Here is a 17,454-nt window from a genome sequence, read left to right as displayed (position 1 = left end):
GTGTGGAACCTTAATTTCAGTTTTATTAAAAACAAAAACAAAACAATTTAACAATGTGTGATTATAAGGTGCACATTGTTCAAACAAAATGTTCGATACGAAAACTGCTTCTGTATTACGAATTTCATATAAAACATCTCATGTAGTGATTTCTATTTTTCAGTACTTTCTAGAACACAAGTCAGTTAATACTACTCAAAAATGGTAAGTTAAATACAGGGGACATAAAATATTTCACAGAAGACAAAAAGTGGTCCTTGTGTCAAACTGTCAGTTAAATCTCCACTAAAGTAAACTTCAGGACTGAAGTTGTAAACTAGGCTGTAATATATTTGGCTTAGCTGTAGCCTAACCTGAAAGTGGACAAACAACCAACCAAATACATTTTAGGTGTAATTACAAAGTGTAAAAGTATCATTCTGAGTTTAGGGCAATAGGCAGCAGTGTTAGACTAACTTTGCATGCATAAAACTGATTTTGTTCCATTAAACTGGAACTAAAATAGCTCAGTTATGTAAACAATACAGAGCAAGACAATTTTTAAATCCTGCGATCCATAACAAACTTCAATCCCTGAAAACAGTACTAAGTATCTGTTATTGTCAGCAAATTGGTTTAAAACTATTTTTATCTGAAAGGATCAACCTTTTAGTCCTTTGTGCAGGCTGTCATCAGTGGTTTTAGGCAGAGCCTCCTTAAAAACATCAGTATTCAGGTTTCAGTGCTGCTTGAAATGTGCAAAAATGAATGCCAGACCAAACAGCTCAGACTGTTTTGGCCTTCCGCCGCTGTGTGACCCAAAGGATGCCCGACAGCATGAGAGTACTCCCACCAAGGATGCCAAACACCTCCGCCACAGGGAACTGGCCCTTTAAGAGACACAAACACAGCACTCAGCTGGCTCATCCTGCAGATTTCTCTTCTGGAGTTTGAAAATAAAATGCTGCCTGTAGTCACGGATTTTATTTTTATTTTCCCCAATATCTTGAGACCTACTGCATGAACAACAGAGGAAAGGACAATTAAGTCACATTATAAACCACAAGAGGTCAGCTTCACACGTCCCGTATGTTTAGTTTCTTACAGCATCTAGCGACATGCAGTGAAGTAAACTGTCTCTAAAGCGTCTGTAATGAGCAAGTGTGTTATGATGTGTGTCCTGTGGAGGGACAGCATCCTGTCCGGGGTGTGACCCTGCTTTCGGCCCTGTGCTGCCTGGGATAGGCTCCAGGCAATGCCTACCAGGATAAGACAGCTGGAAGATGGGTGGATCAAAAGTGGTTTAAAAAGACATCCAGGCAAAAGTTTAGTTATAGAAGAAGACGACAGGGTGCTGACCTTCCGGAGACACTTGTATCCATGGTAATCCCCGGAACAGCTACACTGAACAAAGCTGGGGCCATAGGGCGCACAAAGGGAGTTTTCAGGACAGGTCCAGGCTACATTCATCAAAGACAAATATTGTGCAATTAAATTCAATCGAGCTCAGGCTGCTTCAGCTGATACATTTAGTGATGGACATAGTTACATTTTAATTGGAAGGTGACGTACACATATTTCCACCACTATAGCAGGCGTCCCGCTGTCCCTCACACAGACAAACGGAGCCAAGGTCCTCCACGGTCTCCCACGACTCATTCCCACCAGGGCACTGACATGGCAATGGCAACCTCCTGAAATGGGGAATGGGTATTTTCAGGATATAATCATTTCTTCATAGGGGGTTGCCAGCAACCCAAATGTTTAATGCTGTATTTCACAATCAGAGTTTGGTAATTCAGGTCCAGAGAGTAAAAGTCCAGACCGGGATTTTGTTTCAACCAACCAGTTGAGTTCTCTGTGACTCTTTATGCTCAACTGGTTGGTTGAAACAAAATCCCGGTCTGGACTTTTACTCACTTGTATAATACATGCCATTATAACTGAGAAACTCACAATGAATGCAGCTGTGTAAATCCCTGAAAGATGGATTCGCTCATGTTTACAATCGGGTTGGCTGACAAATCTCTGTTAAATAATAAGAAAAAAAAGTTTTAAGTTGCACATACTCTCTCTTAAAAATAAAGCAGAAAAAAAGTGTTATAAAAGAGCCGGTCATTGAAACGAAACAAACGTTACATACATAATTACGGCAGTTATTGCTTCGTGAAGATCTTCCACCTTTCCCAGGGAACAGTTGGACAAGTCCAGCCTAAATGAAACACAAAACGAATGACATCAGGCAAACTTTTAGAAATTAACAGTGTGTGCTAAATTCAGCCACAAGGCAGGTTTGTCGAAAGGATGTTCTCCTACCCGATGATGGAGGCCGTGTCCTGGTCCCCTTGATGTCGCAGGCAGCAGCGGCCGTCCACCAGCCCTGCGGAAGCAATGCAGAAGTTTCCCACAGCCGATCCGTCCTGCAGCCTGCCGTCGCACCGGTGACATTCCTGGTAGCCGGGGTACACAGGAGGAAATACTTAGCACTTCTGTTTTAAAAAAGAAACATCCAGCGCAGTTAATCGCAAAAAATACAACATTAGACAGATAAGATTAGACAGATATAAGATTAGATAGATAGATAGATAGATAGATAGATAGATAGATAGATAGATAGATAGATAGATAGATAGACAGATAGATAGACAGATAGATAGATAGATAGATAGATAATCTGAATAATCATGATCATCATTACGGGCGTCAGACTTGTAAAACACTAAATCCAGCACGACTGACTAAACAACACATCACTCAGGTAAACGGAACTAAAAGACGGCAGGACACGGCCCGCCTCGGATCGATGCTTTCAGTTCTGATTATCTTCCTACCTGCAAGCCGGTCTGCTGGAAACCCGCATGTAAACAGACCGACATGAGGGACACTGCCATAGCAGTGAGCACCGCGTCCCTTCTCGCCGTCATTTTCAGGTCCCGTGGATTCCTGCGGTCATATGACCTCTCTAAGTGTCACGTGACGGCAAGGCTGTCGCCAGGAGACGCCCTGCCTGTAGCGCTCTAGTTCAACTCCCATTGCCAGTCGTATTATATCGAAATGACACAATACACACTGTATTCATATGGGCTATTCTTGTATGGTCATCTATATCAACATTTGCTATTTATTTCATTTTGTGGGGGAAAAGACACGAATATGAACAGTGTTTAAATTCTGAAACACTTTACAGTCAGGGTGTGTGATGTGTCATGTGTAGGTCATATTGCAAATAGGTGAATGGTTTTTATTCAGCCAAATGTACAATTTAATGATAAAGTTAGAAATAATCCAGCAAGCTACATTTAGTCGTCATTTCTTGTTTAAAAAAACTATGACATAAATAGATCCGCTTAGTTCGTTCCAAAACACTGCGAATTGATAATAACTTTCTTAATTTTTCCAGAATACTGACGCCTTCTCTGGAAAGATCTACAGTTGTCAGGGACCGCACTATAGCTGCATATATATAAGGTCATCTGACCAGTCTGACACTTGGGAATGCACTTAGACAGTTGAAGGGGTGTTATGTAACTTTGTATCCATTTATAGCTTAAAATATATAAAAATAAATACATGTTTTAGAAGAAGAATGTGTGAAACTAAGTATATAGGTAACATAAGTGATTATGTGTTTATTCTTTGTTATTTATGTATGATTTTTTTCAAATCATAGAAATACACTAACCCCACTTTTCGAAAATTGGTCGGTCCTTGGGTCTTTTGCAACGTCCTGTAAAAAGAGCTGTACAAGTAGGCGCACATTGAACGCATAAAATGTTCCAGCAGTAATTGCCTGCGCTCTTAGTCACATTTGTCTTTTTCCTTGACTTTCGCCTTTTTGCATCCAACAGAAAGTATTTGAATGTGACAGCTATTTTGTCTAGCACGTCGGATAGGATTTTCCCCCCCGTCTGATTCGTATGTACCATTAAGTGTGGAGACGGGGGTTTCTTTTTGCCGAAACAAAGTATCAATTTAAAAACGGAGCAATCCGGAACATAACCTGGTACTGCATCGGAGTCAGGTGAAATAAACTTGTTTCAGAAGTGATTTATTGCTAAGCATGTGCGAGTCTTTCTTTGAAGTTTGAAAAAGGTTTCGTCAAACTGGGCTGATACACACCGACAACGAAGCAGGAATTAAACCCAGTCCCAACATGGCTGCTGCGGGGACGTTAGGCAAAGTTAAACTCCTTACTTGAGAAGTTTTATTTGTAAATCCGTTCAAAGGAGGAGATCCTTAGGATACAAAATTGGGGAGAAAACAGCGTCTGAACACATCGGCGTGTGCCTCAGAGTTTGGTGGACTGCACCACCAGGAATATGCAGAAGAGAGACCGCTGGCTGCCTAGGCTGCTTCCTCCGGTCCTAAACACGCATCTCCTGCTTCTCCGTGGCTGCGGTGGACTCAGGCTGTAGATCCCGGTGCCTTTAACCCCAAAAAGCTGTTTAAATTTTGACTCTTTAAAACCTGCTTCAGTAAAGATGCATTTTTCCATTCCCGAGACTGAGGTACGCTCTGGAGATAATGGATCAACCTACGTGGTGAGTCCCCATCTCGCTTTAGTTTATACATTTATATTTCTCATTTTAGCGCCTGTTCTCTGCTAAATTATTACATTTTTTGCATATTTCCATCTTCATGAATATCGAGATAATTGCAACATAGCTAAATTTGCACATACCGGAAAATGGAACGTCTATGATTACCACCCATTGATTCATATGATTTTTCAAAATAATCACACGTAATACACCTCGAGTAAGGTGATTCTTTAATTTCGAGGGGTTCGGCTCTCTCTCGGTTGAGAAGGTCTTGTGTTTAGGGGGATCTGCATTTGGGATTGATTGCAGCCCTTTAGCGGACACTCATTGCATCCGTCTTATCATTGTAGCGATTGAGTGTAACTGCGGAATGGCAGTTAGTGGTTTTTCCACACTATTTACTAATATTATATAAAGTGTTAAATTCTAAGAACGATTTCACGTTTCCACACTTCGTGGCATCGAAAGAGCATTGCATATGTGAGTGCGTGAAAAACCTGCAAAGAAGCCCATTTTTTAATTTAAATACCTTTAGGATCCATGGACTGAGCGTTTTGGTTGACTCCAGCTTACTCAAGCTTATAATATATAGCTATATATATATATATATATATATATATATATATATATATATATATATATATATATATTGCTGTTGCACCACAGTGTTTGTAATACCTTGGTGACGCAGTGGTTGCCCATTCCGCATATCTCTATGCATAATAAAGCCCAGTATAATCCGTACCCAGTATGCCTGGCACCGTCCTTTAAAAACAAATTGAAGGTTTCGAGATGTTTTCCTGTCCTTTCCTAAGATCCCATTTTAAAGTTGATTAGCGCGAGGCCATGTCATGTGTTGTATAAACTTAAGACTCAAGTTTATACAGAAAAACACGTTGCCAAATGTTACTCAAAAACAGTTGAATATATTGTGTATTTGTAGCTAAGCACACATTTTGCTTCGAATAATGAAACTAAAATTCAGCTGTTTCTCGTGGTGTTTCCCGTGGAAGCTGATGTAGATAAATCCTTTTAATCTCCAAATTATTGGGAAAATTTGTTATACTGTTTATGTGGTTGGTTCAGCGCAGCCTGGAAAGGATTATTGCAGATGTTATTTGAACATGTTGACCTATAGTAGTATCATTTGTCTTTGTGGTTTATTTCATGATATTACCAATGTATTGATTTCTCTGTATGTCTGTCTTGTGTTCGATTTATGGAACGTGCGGCTTTATACGGGCTGGTGCCTGGTCATGTATAGGAAAATGCTTTTTGTACTTATAGATCTGGGTGATTCTGGTAGGTCGCGTAGTTCCTGTGAAGTCTCGGCCAGCTTTCCTGTGTGAACCGCCGCAGCTTGATCTTGGTTTTTAGCGCCGATGAAAAACAAATCGTTCAATATTTAATTTTCATGCAGCGCACAACATCAAACTTTGCGTCTGCTTCTCATTTAGGGACGGAAAATCCAGCTTCCTTTTTGGTACAATACTGTTATGATGGAGCAGAAAAGACAGAGCGTTTCTTTGTTGTTTTTCCTCCTGAAAACGCTGACCATTTCATTAGTTATTACTGTAAAATTGTGGATGCTGTGAGTAGCAGCCATATATCCATGTTTGGCTGCAATTTAAGCCGATGTTACCGCAAATATATACAGTATTGCTTTGCAGAGTCTGCAAGGACACTAAATGTTTATTACAATGCAGAAGAATAGCAATGGCAAAGTTCAACATGTTTTATATAAATTAACTGGTGCTGCAGTTTCGCGCAGTGCAGAGGTAAGGTCGATCTAGTGAAGTATCAAGTTGTTCTAAGCATAAGATTAACGCAGCTAGATGATTCACCAGTAGAATACTGATACTTTTATCCCCATGGGGAATTTGTATTTTCGCCTATCCCATCTGGCTCTCCGTGAGACACACGGACAGGTGAAAGCAAGTTTGGGGGTCACATCAGAATCGGATTTATTGGCCAGGTTCGTTAAGTCAGATAAGGAATTTGGTTCCAGCCGATGGCGTCTAAAATTAGACAGTATACAGACCATGAAATAATTTATGGACAATACGCAATATGCAAGTCATACATAGAATAAATACAAGACAAGTGATATACATAGAGTGCCGACAGTGATAATCATTACGTGTGAACAGCAGCGCTGCTGTAGTGGTTGGGGGTTATGAGATCTGCTTAAATGCCCAACAGCGGCATCAGCCATTCAGCCCCGAGATTCGAACCCAAAGGTGACTCTAGTGGTGAGTTGCAGGGTTTGGTAACCAGAAAAAGGCTACAAGTAGCGTACTGGTTAAGCTCCAGGTTATGATCCTAGTTTGGGAGTGTGAAGCAGTTACTCAACTTGGGCAGAGATCCCTAAGATGCTGAGCCAGGCACTGCCTCCTCCTGGTTCAGTGTGAAAATGTTAAGCCATGAGATTTGGTTTGAATTGAAGCAGATGCTGGTCACATGGTAGCTCAGTGGGTAGCACAACATCCTCACATCTGCAGCGGTTTAGGTCTGGTGTGTGTGCGTGTGTGTATGTTTGTGCACACATGCATGCATGCAGAGTTTGTTCTCCCTGTTATTTGCCCAGATTATCTGAGTATTCCAAATATATGCTGTTGGCCAAATTGCTGGCATCACATCATGCCCAGTGCATTGTGGGATACTCTGGGTTCACCTTGATCCCAATGCTGTATTATTGGTTATGAGAGAGACAAAGCAGACAGCCATGTTTAAGGTTGCGTGTGCTCTGTGTGGTGTTTTTGTGCTGTAATGCATTGTGCATTTTAACAACTGCAGATGTTAGAGATCATATAAACGGCACGGAACTCCTGCTAAATTTTGCTTTATGGCATCTGTCTGCCTGCCAGGTCGCTTTTTTGGTTCTGTTTTGAAACCTTGTTTGCATTTGTCAATCCAGTCATCTTCTGGAAGTCAGTATTGTTATGAAACTAGCTGTTGACTGCATCAGCAGTTTTTTTTCCCAAGATAAATAAAGCACTCTTGTTTTTAATATTTACTACTTTTTGGAATCTGAGTTTGCATTTTTCTTCACTTTTTTGTGGATTTAGTTTCAGGATTGTTTGGAAACACTTTGGCAGCAAAGTTGGCCGACTAAGAGGTCGTACTGAGCGTCAGCGTGAAAAGTCGGTGTGAAAAGTCGGTGTGAAAAGTGCTCACATGTCACTTCACAGTAGTTTGTGAAACTGTGGGGGCAGCATTACCCTTATTAAATCACAGTGTAACTACCGTGTCTCCTTGGTAAAGTGGAATGCTCTATGCATTCCTGTGAATCTTTTGTTTATGAAATGCTTGTTTTTATTAACACGTATATACATGTACTGAGGGCCTAGATATGGTGTGTTGTGGGTGTGTAAGATTGGGCAGTAATCATAAACTGAGCTCAGTCAAGGATTTTTTTTGTCCCCTTTAATATTTTTCTAAGGACTTAATAAGTAAACAAAGATCTTGCAGTACAGTCCAGCTAGTTTATAAGATCTGTATGATTGATTATAAGAACCTCATCCTCCTCTTCCTCTCTCTACCTGTCATACCTTCACTGCCTCTCTGGAACCCTCCGGCTTTTTCATCGGTGGGCTTCGTCCAGATATATTGTCCACGTCTGTCACATGCTAATTTGCGCTCCATTTGCTTCTATGAGATTTGCTAGTTAAATGCTACTTTGTTGATGCACTCTGCAAGAGTTCTTTTCTCCAGAAACCCCAAGGCTCATCTGCAAGAGCCCAACTAGCATGCAAGTGCAGTATCAAACATCAAAGCTTGACGTAGCGACTAAAGCTAACGAGGCACATTTGATTTGGAGATACTAGCTAGCACTGGTGTTTGATTTACGCCTGTTGCACTTTTGAATTGCAATATTAACCACTTGTAGAACAAGAGAATCCAGCGACCAGAGTTATGTGGTGGCGTATCGCAGCTCTCTCTGACTAACGATAACCATGTCACACTCATGAGGGTTGTAACACCTGCTGTTAGAATATTAGCATCTATATTTTGCATTTGATGACACTTAGTAGACTTAGTTTCTTACTTGATTCTCTTTCTGGTGATATTTACATGTCTGGTATGTTTAATGCGAGGTTTGCAAAGCTCTTGCTCCAATTCTAACTACTTGCATTCGTTACCAGTCACTCATTGGCAGCAACTGTAACAAAACTGCCACTTTCACAGTTTAATGCTCATTATCTCCTGTCCGTCTCATTTTTATGTCCCTTCGGACAAAAGCTTCTGCCAAATGAATAAATGCTCACCACTGAGTTTCATCGCACCACGAAACAAGAACAAATAATCTTAGCTGAGTCATAAAATCATCACTGTCTGTTTCGATTTGTCATGCTTGAGAACAAATGATACCATGTCCCATTTTTATATGTAATAAATAATACTCTCATTACGTGATGTATCATTTGCTGAGTCAGCATACGATTATTCTCCCACCACTTCTTGTCACCTTGTTTTTTTTTTTTGGATAAATTAAAGCGTAAATTACACTTCAGTCACATTAGGTTGGCTTAATAGCTTGAGACACACTCCATCACGGGGCTGGAATTGTCCATCCACAGGATATTAGCCCTTCTGGTTCCCAAGGACAGACTTAAGCGTACCTCCTGAGCTTGTGCGCCCGTATGTGCCGGAAAAAACAGCCTCTGCATGTCAATGGTGACATTCCTGTGCTAGAGCTGGCCAATCCCGCGCTCCGTTCTCTTTCAATGGCTTGTACGCGAATCAGAAGTACCGCAGCAATTTGTATGCATCTTTTTCCTGTCCCGTCAAAAGGAGACTTCAGGGAAAGAAGTTTCCGATGTAAGAGAGCCTTGTATTGAGTTAGTCAAAAAAAAGTATTAGAAATATGCTTGTTCATATAGTCTTCTCGAGTTGCTGGCCTGATAAAATACTCCCAGAGTTTGGATTTATGTGATATTGCTGCTCAAGTCCTCTTCAAATGTCAAGAAGTATGGTTAGGAGACAGTCTGCCACGCGTATAAAATCGATGTCTGATGTCCATCTTTAATGGAGGATGGTTTTGTGAAAAATCAGCAGAAGTTGCATTCGATTTAATTTGGTTTTGAGAATTTAGGTTTTCTTCATATATTTTTGTTGAGTACCTACTGACTACTGAATTTCAGATTTGCCGTATGTCAATGAGTAAATTAATCTTCCTCTATTTCAACCCTTCGAAGTAATTTCAACATATTACAAGCTGTCGGAAGGAATCGTAGCTGCACGCCGGACAGCATTATGCTGCACTGTCCCTCCGTCTGGAAGAGGCCTGCGGTCAGCTTTACATTATAAAGCTCGCCGTCACGGTGTCGGCCCAGCCAACGTGCCATAGCCGCAAAGAGGTTAGCCGCACGCCGTGTGTTCATTAAATTGGGGAGTGACGTCACTGCTTGGTTATAGGTGTCGCCTTCACAAAGCGGTCAGCAGGGTGGCGCGCTTGGGTCCGCATGGGCAGGGTGGCGCGCTTCTGTCCGCATGGGCAGGGCTGATGCGAGAGCCGCTGCTGCAAACTCCGCAAGAATCGCCAGAGCTGTTCTTTTCTCCATTCTTACTTTTCAGAGTAGGTGATCTCTGAGTCATGTAGCAGAAATAACAGTGGAGAAAATTTGTGGTTAAAACCCTAAATGATGACTGGCATGCTAATGTGGTTTGTTTGTGTTTTTTTTCCCCCTAAGACATTGATAGCAGTATTTTATTTTTTCCTGTTCTGAACTGTAGTTGGTTCCGCTTATTTAGGGGATTTTCAAGTTTTTCCATTCTTATGTTTTGCGTACTTTTTCCTAACAACTTACCGTCCTGTTTAGGAGGTGAAGCAAAGACACAGGCCTAGTTTGGGTCATCTTGCGTTACTGTGATTAATAACTTGGTACGAGTTAATTACATCTAGCTGGCCCTGATTGGACTGATTATTTTGTCAAGGGTAAATTGAGTCAGCTTGGTGGGTCGGAGAGCTTCTGCGCCTTCCGCTCACTGTGTGGGATGTTGTGGTCCTCTGTTTAATTCGGGTTTGTGGGTTTTTATGCCAAGACTTTTTGGATTTAGGCCTTTTGACTTGCATTCTGGTACCTTCTTGCTCCTTTTATAAAGGCTCACATCCTCAGTCTAGTATTTGACATCGATAAAGTCTTTGTTTATGTCTTTGTCATTTCCTGTCTCTGTCCCCTTATGCTACCCAGCCTGTACAGCTGGTCTCAGTCCCACATCCTGTTGCAAGTTGTTCAGAATAATAGAAAGTCTATCAGTTATCAAAATGAAACCGTTTCACCCGAGGTGATGCATGTCTTGGCTTGTTAGGAGGCTGTACCCTTGATCAGAAGGTTGCAGGATCAAATCCCAGGCTCTGCAGAATGATCTCACTTTTGGACTGGCTGACCGTTCTTTCAGTTGTACATATCTATGGATATGTGTCTCCTACATAAATGCAATATAAAAATTCTAAGTTGCATGTGCTTCCCAGACTGCAGCTGAATTAGTCTTGTCATTGTGTTGCACAGAACAAGATTTTGTGAATAAGTTAACTCTATAAAAGAGATGTATATAAGATTGATATATAAAACAAAACATTGACGTGACCACTGGCGTGCACAGATAGAGACGAGGTGGTGCTGAAGCACTTGCCCTTTTGCCCTCAGTCCAAAAAAGTGCCCTTTTGAAAGACGTGATTTTTATTTTTTTTTTTAAAGCTGCGCGATTTAAAAAGGTGTGAAAATAATGGCTTGATTTGTGCCCCTTCTTCAAAGACACCCGAACCCTGTCGCTTTTTCACTGTCACCGTGTCATGTGAACACGCTTGCAGTTCATTTGTTGTGAGGCGTGTAGCAGCGGCATGACATAGGACTACTTGGAGTAGGCATAGTAGGCTAACTATAGCGACTGGGAGCCACGGCGGACAACATGGCAGCTCTTTCCCTTCCCAACCAGTCAGGTAACCCATGAATCGAGTGAAATTATTCTGTTTGCCCTCTAAGACCAACCTGCAATTGTTTTGTTGTGAAGTAGCCTGTCAGAAACTGCACATGACAAACTTTGCCAGCTTGCCCCCTCCATCCATCCATATGGATAAACAAAAAAACGACACATTTAAAATGTAACCTAAACCATTTAGGCAACCCCACTCTCCATCAATTCCGACCTTTTTGCATACACTATTGAAAATATCACGTTATGCTATAGGCTACATGCCGTTAGGCAGAGGGCTCTTTTGAGCCCATTTTTCGTTACAAATTTTAGGATGATCTCACGGAAATCTGTGAATAAATACAAAGTTTTCAAACTGAAGTCAGTGACGGGAAGACATCACACTTTTTAGAGATGGAACTGCAGAAAAACCTAAAACCTTGACATGATTATGAATAATAGAATTATGGACGTTTCTCCGTTTTTGTGGATTAGCCTTTCCATAACTAACGTCAACTACTGTCCTACTTTGGTAAGATTGAAATTAATGTCTTTGACTGTCTTTAGTAGGTGTCTCCTGTGAGAAAGTTAGAACACCGTCCAACTGTCTAAAGATGCAGTCTTTAGCCTAACTGGTTGTTACTGACTCAGCGATGCTCGCAGACATTTACGCACTGTGTTGTGACCTGATTGTGACAGAACAGTGACGTTGTTATTGGTAGTTTGAAGGGTACGGTGTTGGGGGTGCATGTTAAAAGTTTTGAGAAGCACTGGTTAGACATGTTAATTTTTTTTGGTGTAACATATTGGCAACATTAACACATTAATTTGCTAAAGGAAAAATAGGCAGTTCCCAATTGCCTGTGAAAACGACCATTCTGCCCTGTTCTTGTAATGACCACAGTCAGTCTTATTCGTTCTCATACATTTTGGTCTATTTTTAGAGAATGTTTTGAAATAAAAGTCAAATTGCATTTAACCTGTGCGTTTTTTTTATTATAAAAAGAAAAGGTTTTCCACATATGCAAAAAGTGCCCTTTTTTCCCCCTGGAGCACTTGCCCCCCAAAATGTCTGTGCACGCCACTGGACGTGACAGTTTATCACTGGTGCTTATACACCTTTGCAGCTTGCACATTGAATAATCGGTCCATTACTGTTCTTGTTGTGTGAGATGTGTCCTCTGAGGTCAGGACTGACCTCAGAGCTTGAACTGGAGAGGCATGCGAATCTGGCTGCCTGTGAAGTTACTCTTCTGTCTGGATCATGAAACTAGGCCAGCGTGTATTGAATAACTTAGTCACTGGTGGGGAGATGTCCAACTTTTCTTTCTTTTCTCTTTGTTGTGTCAGTGCCTGAGAGTCAGTTGTTGTTATTTTGTTGCTGCCGTTGTTTTGTTGCTGTTGTTGCTGCTGTTGCTGTTGTTCAGCTCTGTGCCTAAGCTTTGTGAGTCTTTTCTTAACCCCTGGGTTTGGATCGAAGGACGTGGCAGTAATAATAAGCAGTGTAAGTGTTCTCATTGCTCTCTTTCTTTCTTTCTCTCTCTCTCCTCTTCCCGCTCTGCCCCCCCCCCCCAGGCGTACAACATCCACGTCAACGGAGTCCTGCACTGCCGCGTCCGTTACAGTGAGCTCCTTGGGCTGCACGAGCAGGTGAGAGGGGTGAGGCTGATGCTCTCAGATTCACGTTGTTAATAAGCGGGATGCCTCAGAGTCCTGGGCACCTGCTCCTGTGAACATTTTAAATGACAGATGCTGCTCTGTGTAGCCACCGGGCAAACAGCGCTGTGCCTGTGCCTGGTCCGACAGAGCCGAGCCTGTGCCTGGTCCGACAGCGCCGTGCCTGTGCCTGGTCCGACAGCGCCGTGCCTGTGCCTATGCCTGGTCCGACAGAGCCGAGCCTGTGCCTATGCCTGGTCCGACAGCGCCGTGCCTGTGCCTGGTCCGACAGCGCCGTGCCTGTGCCTGGTCCGACAGCCCCGTGCCTGTGCCTGGTCCGACAGCGCCGTGCCTGGTCCGACAGAGCCGAGCCTGTGCCTATGCCTGGTCCGACAGTGCCGAGCCTGTGCCTGGTCCGACAGAGCCGAGCCTGTGCCTGGTCCGACAGAGCCGTGCCTGTGCCTGGTCCGACAGCGCCGAGCCTGTGCCTATGCCTGGTCAGACAGCGCCGAGCCTGTGCCTGGTCCGACAGCGCCGAGCCTGTGCCTGGTCCGACAGCGCAGAGCCTGTGCCTGGTCCGACAGAGCCGAGCCTGTGCCTGGTCCGACAGCGCCGAGCCTGTGCCTATGCCTGGTCCGACAGCGCCGAGCCTGTGCCTGGTCCGACAGCGCCGAGCCTGTGCCTGGTCCGACAGCGCCGAGCCTGTGCCTGGTCCGACAGCGCCGAGCCTGTGCCTGGTCCGACAGCGCAGAGCCTGTGCCTGGTCCGACAGAGCCGAGCCTGTGCCTGTGCCTGGTCAGACAGCGCCGAGCCTGTGCCTGGTCAGACAGCGCCGAGCCTGTGCCTGGTCCGACAGCGCCGAGCCTGTGCCTGGTCCGACAGAGCCGTGCCTGTGCCTGGTCCGACAGAGCCGTGCCTGTGCCTGGTCCGACAGCGCCGTGCCTGTGCCTGGTCCGACAGCGCCGTGCCTGTGCCTGGTCCGACAGCGCCGTGCCTGTGCCTGGTCCGACAGCGCCGAGCCTGTGCCTATGCCTGGTCAGACAGAGCCGAGCCTGTGCCTGGTCCGACAGAGCCGTGCCTGTGCCTGGTCCGACAGCGCCGTGCCTGTGCCTGGTCCGACAGCGCCGTGCCTGTGCCTGGTCCGACAGCGCCGTGCCTGTGCCTGGTCCGACAGAGCCGAGCCTGTGCCTGGTCAGACAGAGCCGAGCCTGTGCCTATGCCTGGTCCGACAGCGCCGTGCCTGTGCCTGGTCCGACAGAGCCGAGCCTGTGCCTGTGCCTGGTCAGACAGAGCCGAGCCTGTGCCTGTGCCTGGTCAGACAGCGCCGAGCCTGTGCACCTGCAGTGACGCATTTCAGGTGCCTCTGTGCTTAACCCCTCTGCTGAAAATGTATGTTTCATTAGTAGTTACTTTGGCATACAGCTTGTGATTTAAGGAGCCAGAGTATAACTCTCGTTCTGTGCTGCTTTCAATGTGCCAGCTACAGTTTGATCATTTTCCAGTATCTTAACCAACTGTAGTAAAAAAAAAAAAACTTAACGCTGGGAGGCATATATATATATATATATATATATATATATATATATATATATATATATATATATATATATATATATATATATATATATATATATATATATATATATATATATAAATAAATAAATAAAAAAAAAATAAGTGAGACCTACCATTCCACATTACACTGATGTCATGTGACACCACTCAGCAGTGAGGTAAAAAGCAACAGTATTGGATTAAAGTCATGGGATTCTTTGCCTCTGAGGTGCTGACATTCTCCATACTTTCCCGCGTACTTTAGCCAAAATGTGCAAACAAAGAAGCTTCAGGGGATGGAAAAAAAATGTTTTAAGTCGACGGGACGCGACACGTGGCCAGTGAAACATATTTTAATCTGGCTTGGAGCCTGGCCGTGGTGTAATGTCTGGCATTGTCAATGATTTGCATGTTTAGCTCACTCCCCCTTCCTTTGGCCAGCCGGGGGGGGGTGGGTCTCCACACTCTCAGGGCATTTCCTCTCTGGGCCTTGGGGGGGGGGGGGTTGCCAGAGCTAATCCACTTAAGCAGTCACAGAGCGGCACGGAGTGGACACCGGTGCCTTCGGTCGGCTGGGCTTTTCATTTTTTTCCTCTTTTACTGTTTCGGCAACCGTTGTTGCTAGGCAACGGGGCCCAAGAGCCTGGCCGGCTCGGTGTAGGTCTTCACCAGACAGAATCTGATCAGATGCTCTCCCTGCGGGGTTGTTATGGCACATGGCAGCCAACTCATAATAATTGCTTCCCATCCAATTATCGCTGCCAGATTTGGACTGCTTATGGTGCTTTGAAAGAAAAATGCCATTCAGTGCCTGCCTGGTGATGTATTTATTTCTTTAGTGTGTCCCCGTCTCGCGTAACACTTATTCAGGTAGATTGTGGACATTATAATAAAGCCTTCGGTGTCGGCTACCCAGGCGGGTTACGATCTCCCTGCCCTTTAGAGTCTGGTTGAGATGTTACCATTTTGATCTTCCTGCGAAACTCTGAAGCTCCACTCCGCTCTGTAATGCGAGCTGGCCCTCTCTGGCTTTCACGGGGCACTGGGAGCGTGTCAGTTAGCCAGTGATGCTTCATCGGTCGGTGTGTCTCACTTGTTGCCAGATTTGTTTGACGATTGGTGTGAATCTTTAAAGACGTTCACCTTAAAGCCGACCGGGTGTCCTTCACACTCGGCTGTCGCCGTGAAAGGCTGGGGTCCCGCATAAGCTGAGAGCCCCATCGCTCGCAGCCCTTGGGGGGGGCCCCGCCCACAAGCAGCGGGCTAAACGCTCCCTCGGGCCTCCTCCTTCCGCAGATAAAGAAGGAGTACGGAAACAACGTGGTGCCAAACTTCCCTCCAAAGAAGATTTTTACCCTCACGCCGGCGGAAGTGGAGCAGAGGCGAGAGCAGCTTGAGAAGTACATGCAGGCTGGTAAGGAAAGGCCACGCCCCCTCCTGCTTTGCTTATCTGCCAGTTAGAGATTCAAGATTGTTCATTTGTCACATGCATGTTATGCAGTGAAATGTGTTAAATGAAGTCGTGCCTGGACTGTGCGGTAAGAAGAAGGGAAAGAAGTGTCAGCAGTAACATTTTAGAATGAAAATACCCATTAATAGACTAAAACAAAAAAAAAAAATCAAAATTAAAAAATGCAGTATATACAAGAGATGAGGGTCTGGATTATAATGCATAAGTGGGATAATATTTACGGGTAATGAAGTAACAATGTGCACTTTTTAGAGTACTGAATGTAGTGCAACCATCATTTGCTTAAATCCAGGTGTCTTCGTGTTTTAGTTTGACCCTTTAACCTCAATGAACAGTTGGAGAAGTGTCGCTTTAAGTACCTTGAATGGACCCATCTTGCTCCCGGTACGCCATTGTGTCCCTGTCGGACTCTACCATTGGGTCCCTGTCGGACTCTACCATTGGGTCCCTGTCGGACTCTACCATTGGGTCCCTGTCGGACTCTACCAGACTGGCTCACTTTTGGCTCCACAGTGCTTCTGGGTCCCATCCAAGCCTGGACCGGTCACGTGGACAAAGCCTCTGTGGACTTTGGGATGTAGAGTACATTATGCCTTCTGTGCAGAGGGCAGCCCGAAGCTCGGCCGCCTTCACTGTGCGAGCGGCCCAGTCGTCGTACAGTATCCCCCCGTGTCTGTAGTTAAAGGGAAATGAGACGTGTGTCTCACCATGTTCCGGCTCATTCCGCCGAACAAGCTCGCCCCTGTTCGCCGTGTTTGCTCACAGTCTGGGAATATCCAGGCTGTGGTTGCCCCCCACCCCCCCCCTACGCGGGGGTTACATCACAGCTTAGCGCGATTCGGAAAATTAACCGTCAGAGAGGCGTAATCGGCCTGAATGAATAAGGTGCATGATGTGTAATTTGGAGATGCCTGAATGGAGGGAACTAATTGCATCCCCCCCCCCCCCCCCCCTTTATTTTTCGCTGTGATGAATGCGAAGCGAAACACTGGGTGGCATCCAGGCTGTCCCCCCCCCTCCCCCCCTTCTCGCCTGCCCCCGCCTGTGTGTTGTGTTTTCTAAACGGCCGGGTGGGCGAGCGGTGGCGGGTCGTCGTCGGCCCCCCACCCCCCCGTCCCACTGGGGGTGGTCCTCATCAGCATGTGAAGCACAGTCGCTGTTTTCATAATACATCATAAAATAGATGGCAGTAAGAGAGATACCGGGCACTTTCAGAAACGGACCCCTACTGACTGTTGCTGATGCATATATAATCTCATTAATGGGTAATTAATAATAAACCGCTTATGAAAACACTCTACCTCTTTCATGTTTTTAACTCAACATTGCAATTAAGCT

At 44.6% G+C, this 17,454-nt stretch overlaps 2 protein-coding genes across 4 annotated transcripts in view; one reads left to right on the top strand and one right to left on the bottom strand.

Moving 5' to 3' along the window:
- Position 1: 1 nt before the first annotated feature.
- atraid (all-trans retinoic acid-induced differentiation factor) lies at positions 2-3,753 on the bottom strand. 3 transcript variants are annotated; one of them, XM_023799542.1, is made up of 8 exons: positions 3,662-3,753; positions 2,811-2,922; positions 2,296-2,429; positions 2,123-2,191; positions 1,936-2,007; positions 1,552-1,673; positions 1,339-1,439; positions 2-869 (listed from the first exon to the last, which is right to left on the bottom strand). In XM_023799542.1, exons 1-8 carry the CDS (start codon positions 3,745-3,747, stop codon positions 765-767), a joined length of 801 nt encoding a protein of 266 aa, XP_023655310.1. In that variant the 5' UTR covers positions 3,748-3,753; the 3' UTR covers positions 2-764. The 3 variants fall into 3 exon arrangements, with proteins under 3 accessions (XP_023655310.1, XP_023655293.1, XP_023655302.1); XM_023799534.2 differs by lacking the exon at positions 2-869 and adding an exon at positions 883-1,255; XM_023799525.1 differs by lacking the exon at positions 2-869 and having other exon boundaries at positions 882-1,439.
- The window catches only part of snx17 (sorting nexin 17), a 29,303-nt gene continuing 15,592 nt past the window's right edge, over positions 3,744-17,454 (top strand). Inside the window, exons 1-3 of the mRNA XM_023799516.2 lie at positions 3,744-4,520; positions 13,011-13,085; positions 15,942-16,059. Of these exons, the coding sequence (XP_023655284.1) occupies positions 4,461-4,520; positions 13,011-13,085; positions 15,942-16,059 (253 nt within the window). The 5' untranslated portion in view covers positions 3,744-4,460. The remainder of the gene's footprint in view (positions 4,521-13,010; positions 13,086-15,941; positions 16,060-17,454) is intronic.

Source organism: Paramormyrops kingsleyae, chromosome 19 (assembly GCF_048594095.1).
Source record: "Paramormyrops kingsleyae isolate MSU_618 chromosome 19, PKINGS_0.4, whole genome shotgun sequence".
Taxonomy (NCBI): Eukaryota; Metazoa; Chordata; class Actinopteri; order Osteoglossiformes; family Mormyridae; genus Paramormyrops; species Paramormyrops kingsleyae.
The sequence above is the reverse complement of the archived record's forward strand: the minus strand, read 5'-3'. Positions and strand labels throughout refer to the sequence as shown.

What these genes read in the sequence shown, in the direction of transcription:
- atraid (XM_023799525.1), bottom strand. Translation starts at nt 3,747, where the DNA reads ATGCGTTCAATGTGCGCCTACTTGTACAGCTCTTTTTACAGGACGTTG. An exon ending in ACCAATTTTCGAAAAGTGGG is followed by an intron (nt 2,923 to 3,661) that starts GTTAGTGTATTT and finishes ATATGACCGCAG; the next exon opens with GAATCCACGGGACCTGAAAA. An exon ending in GCAATAACTGCCGTAATTAT is followed by an intron (nt 2,008 to 2,122) that starts GTATGTAACGTT and finishes ATTATTTAACAG; the next exon opens with AGATTTGTCAGCCAACCCGA.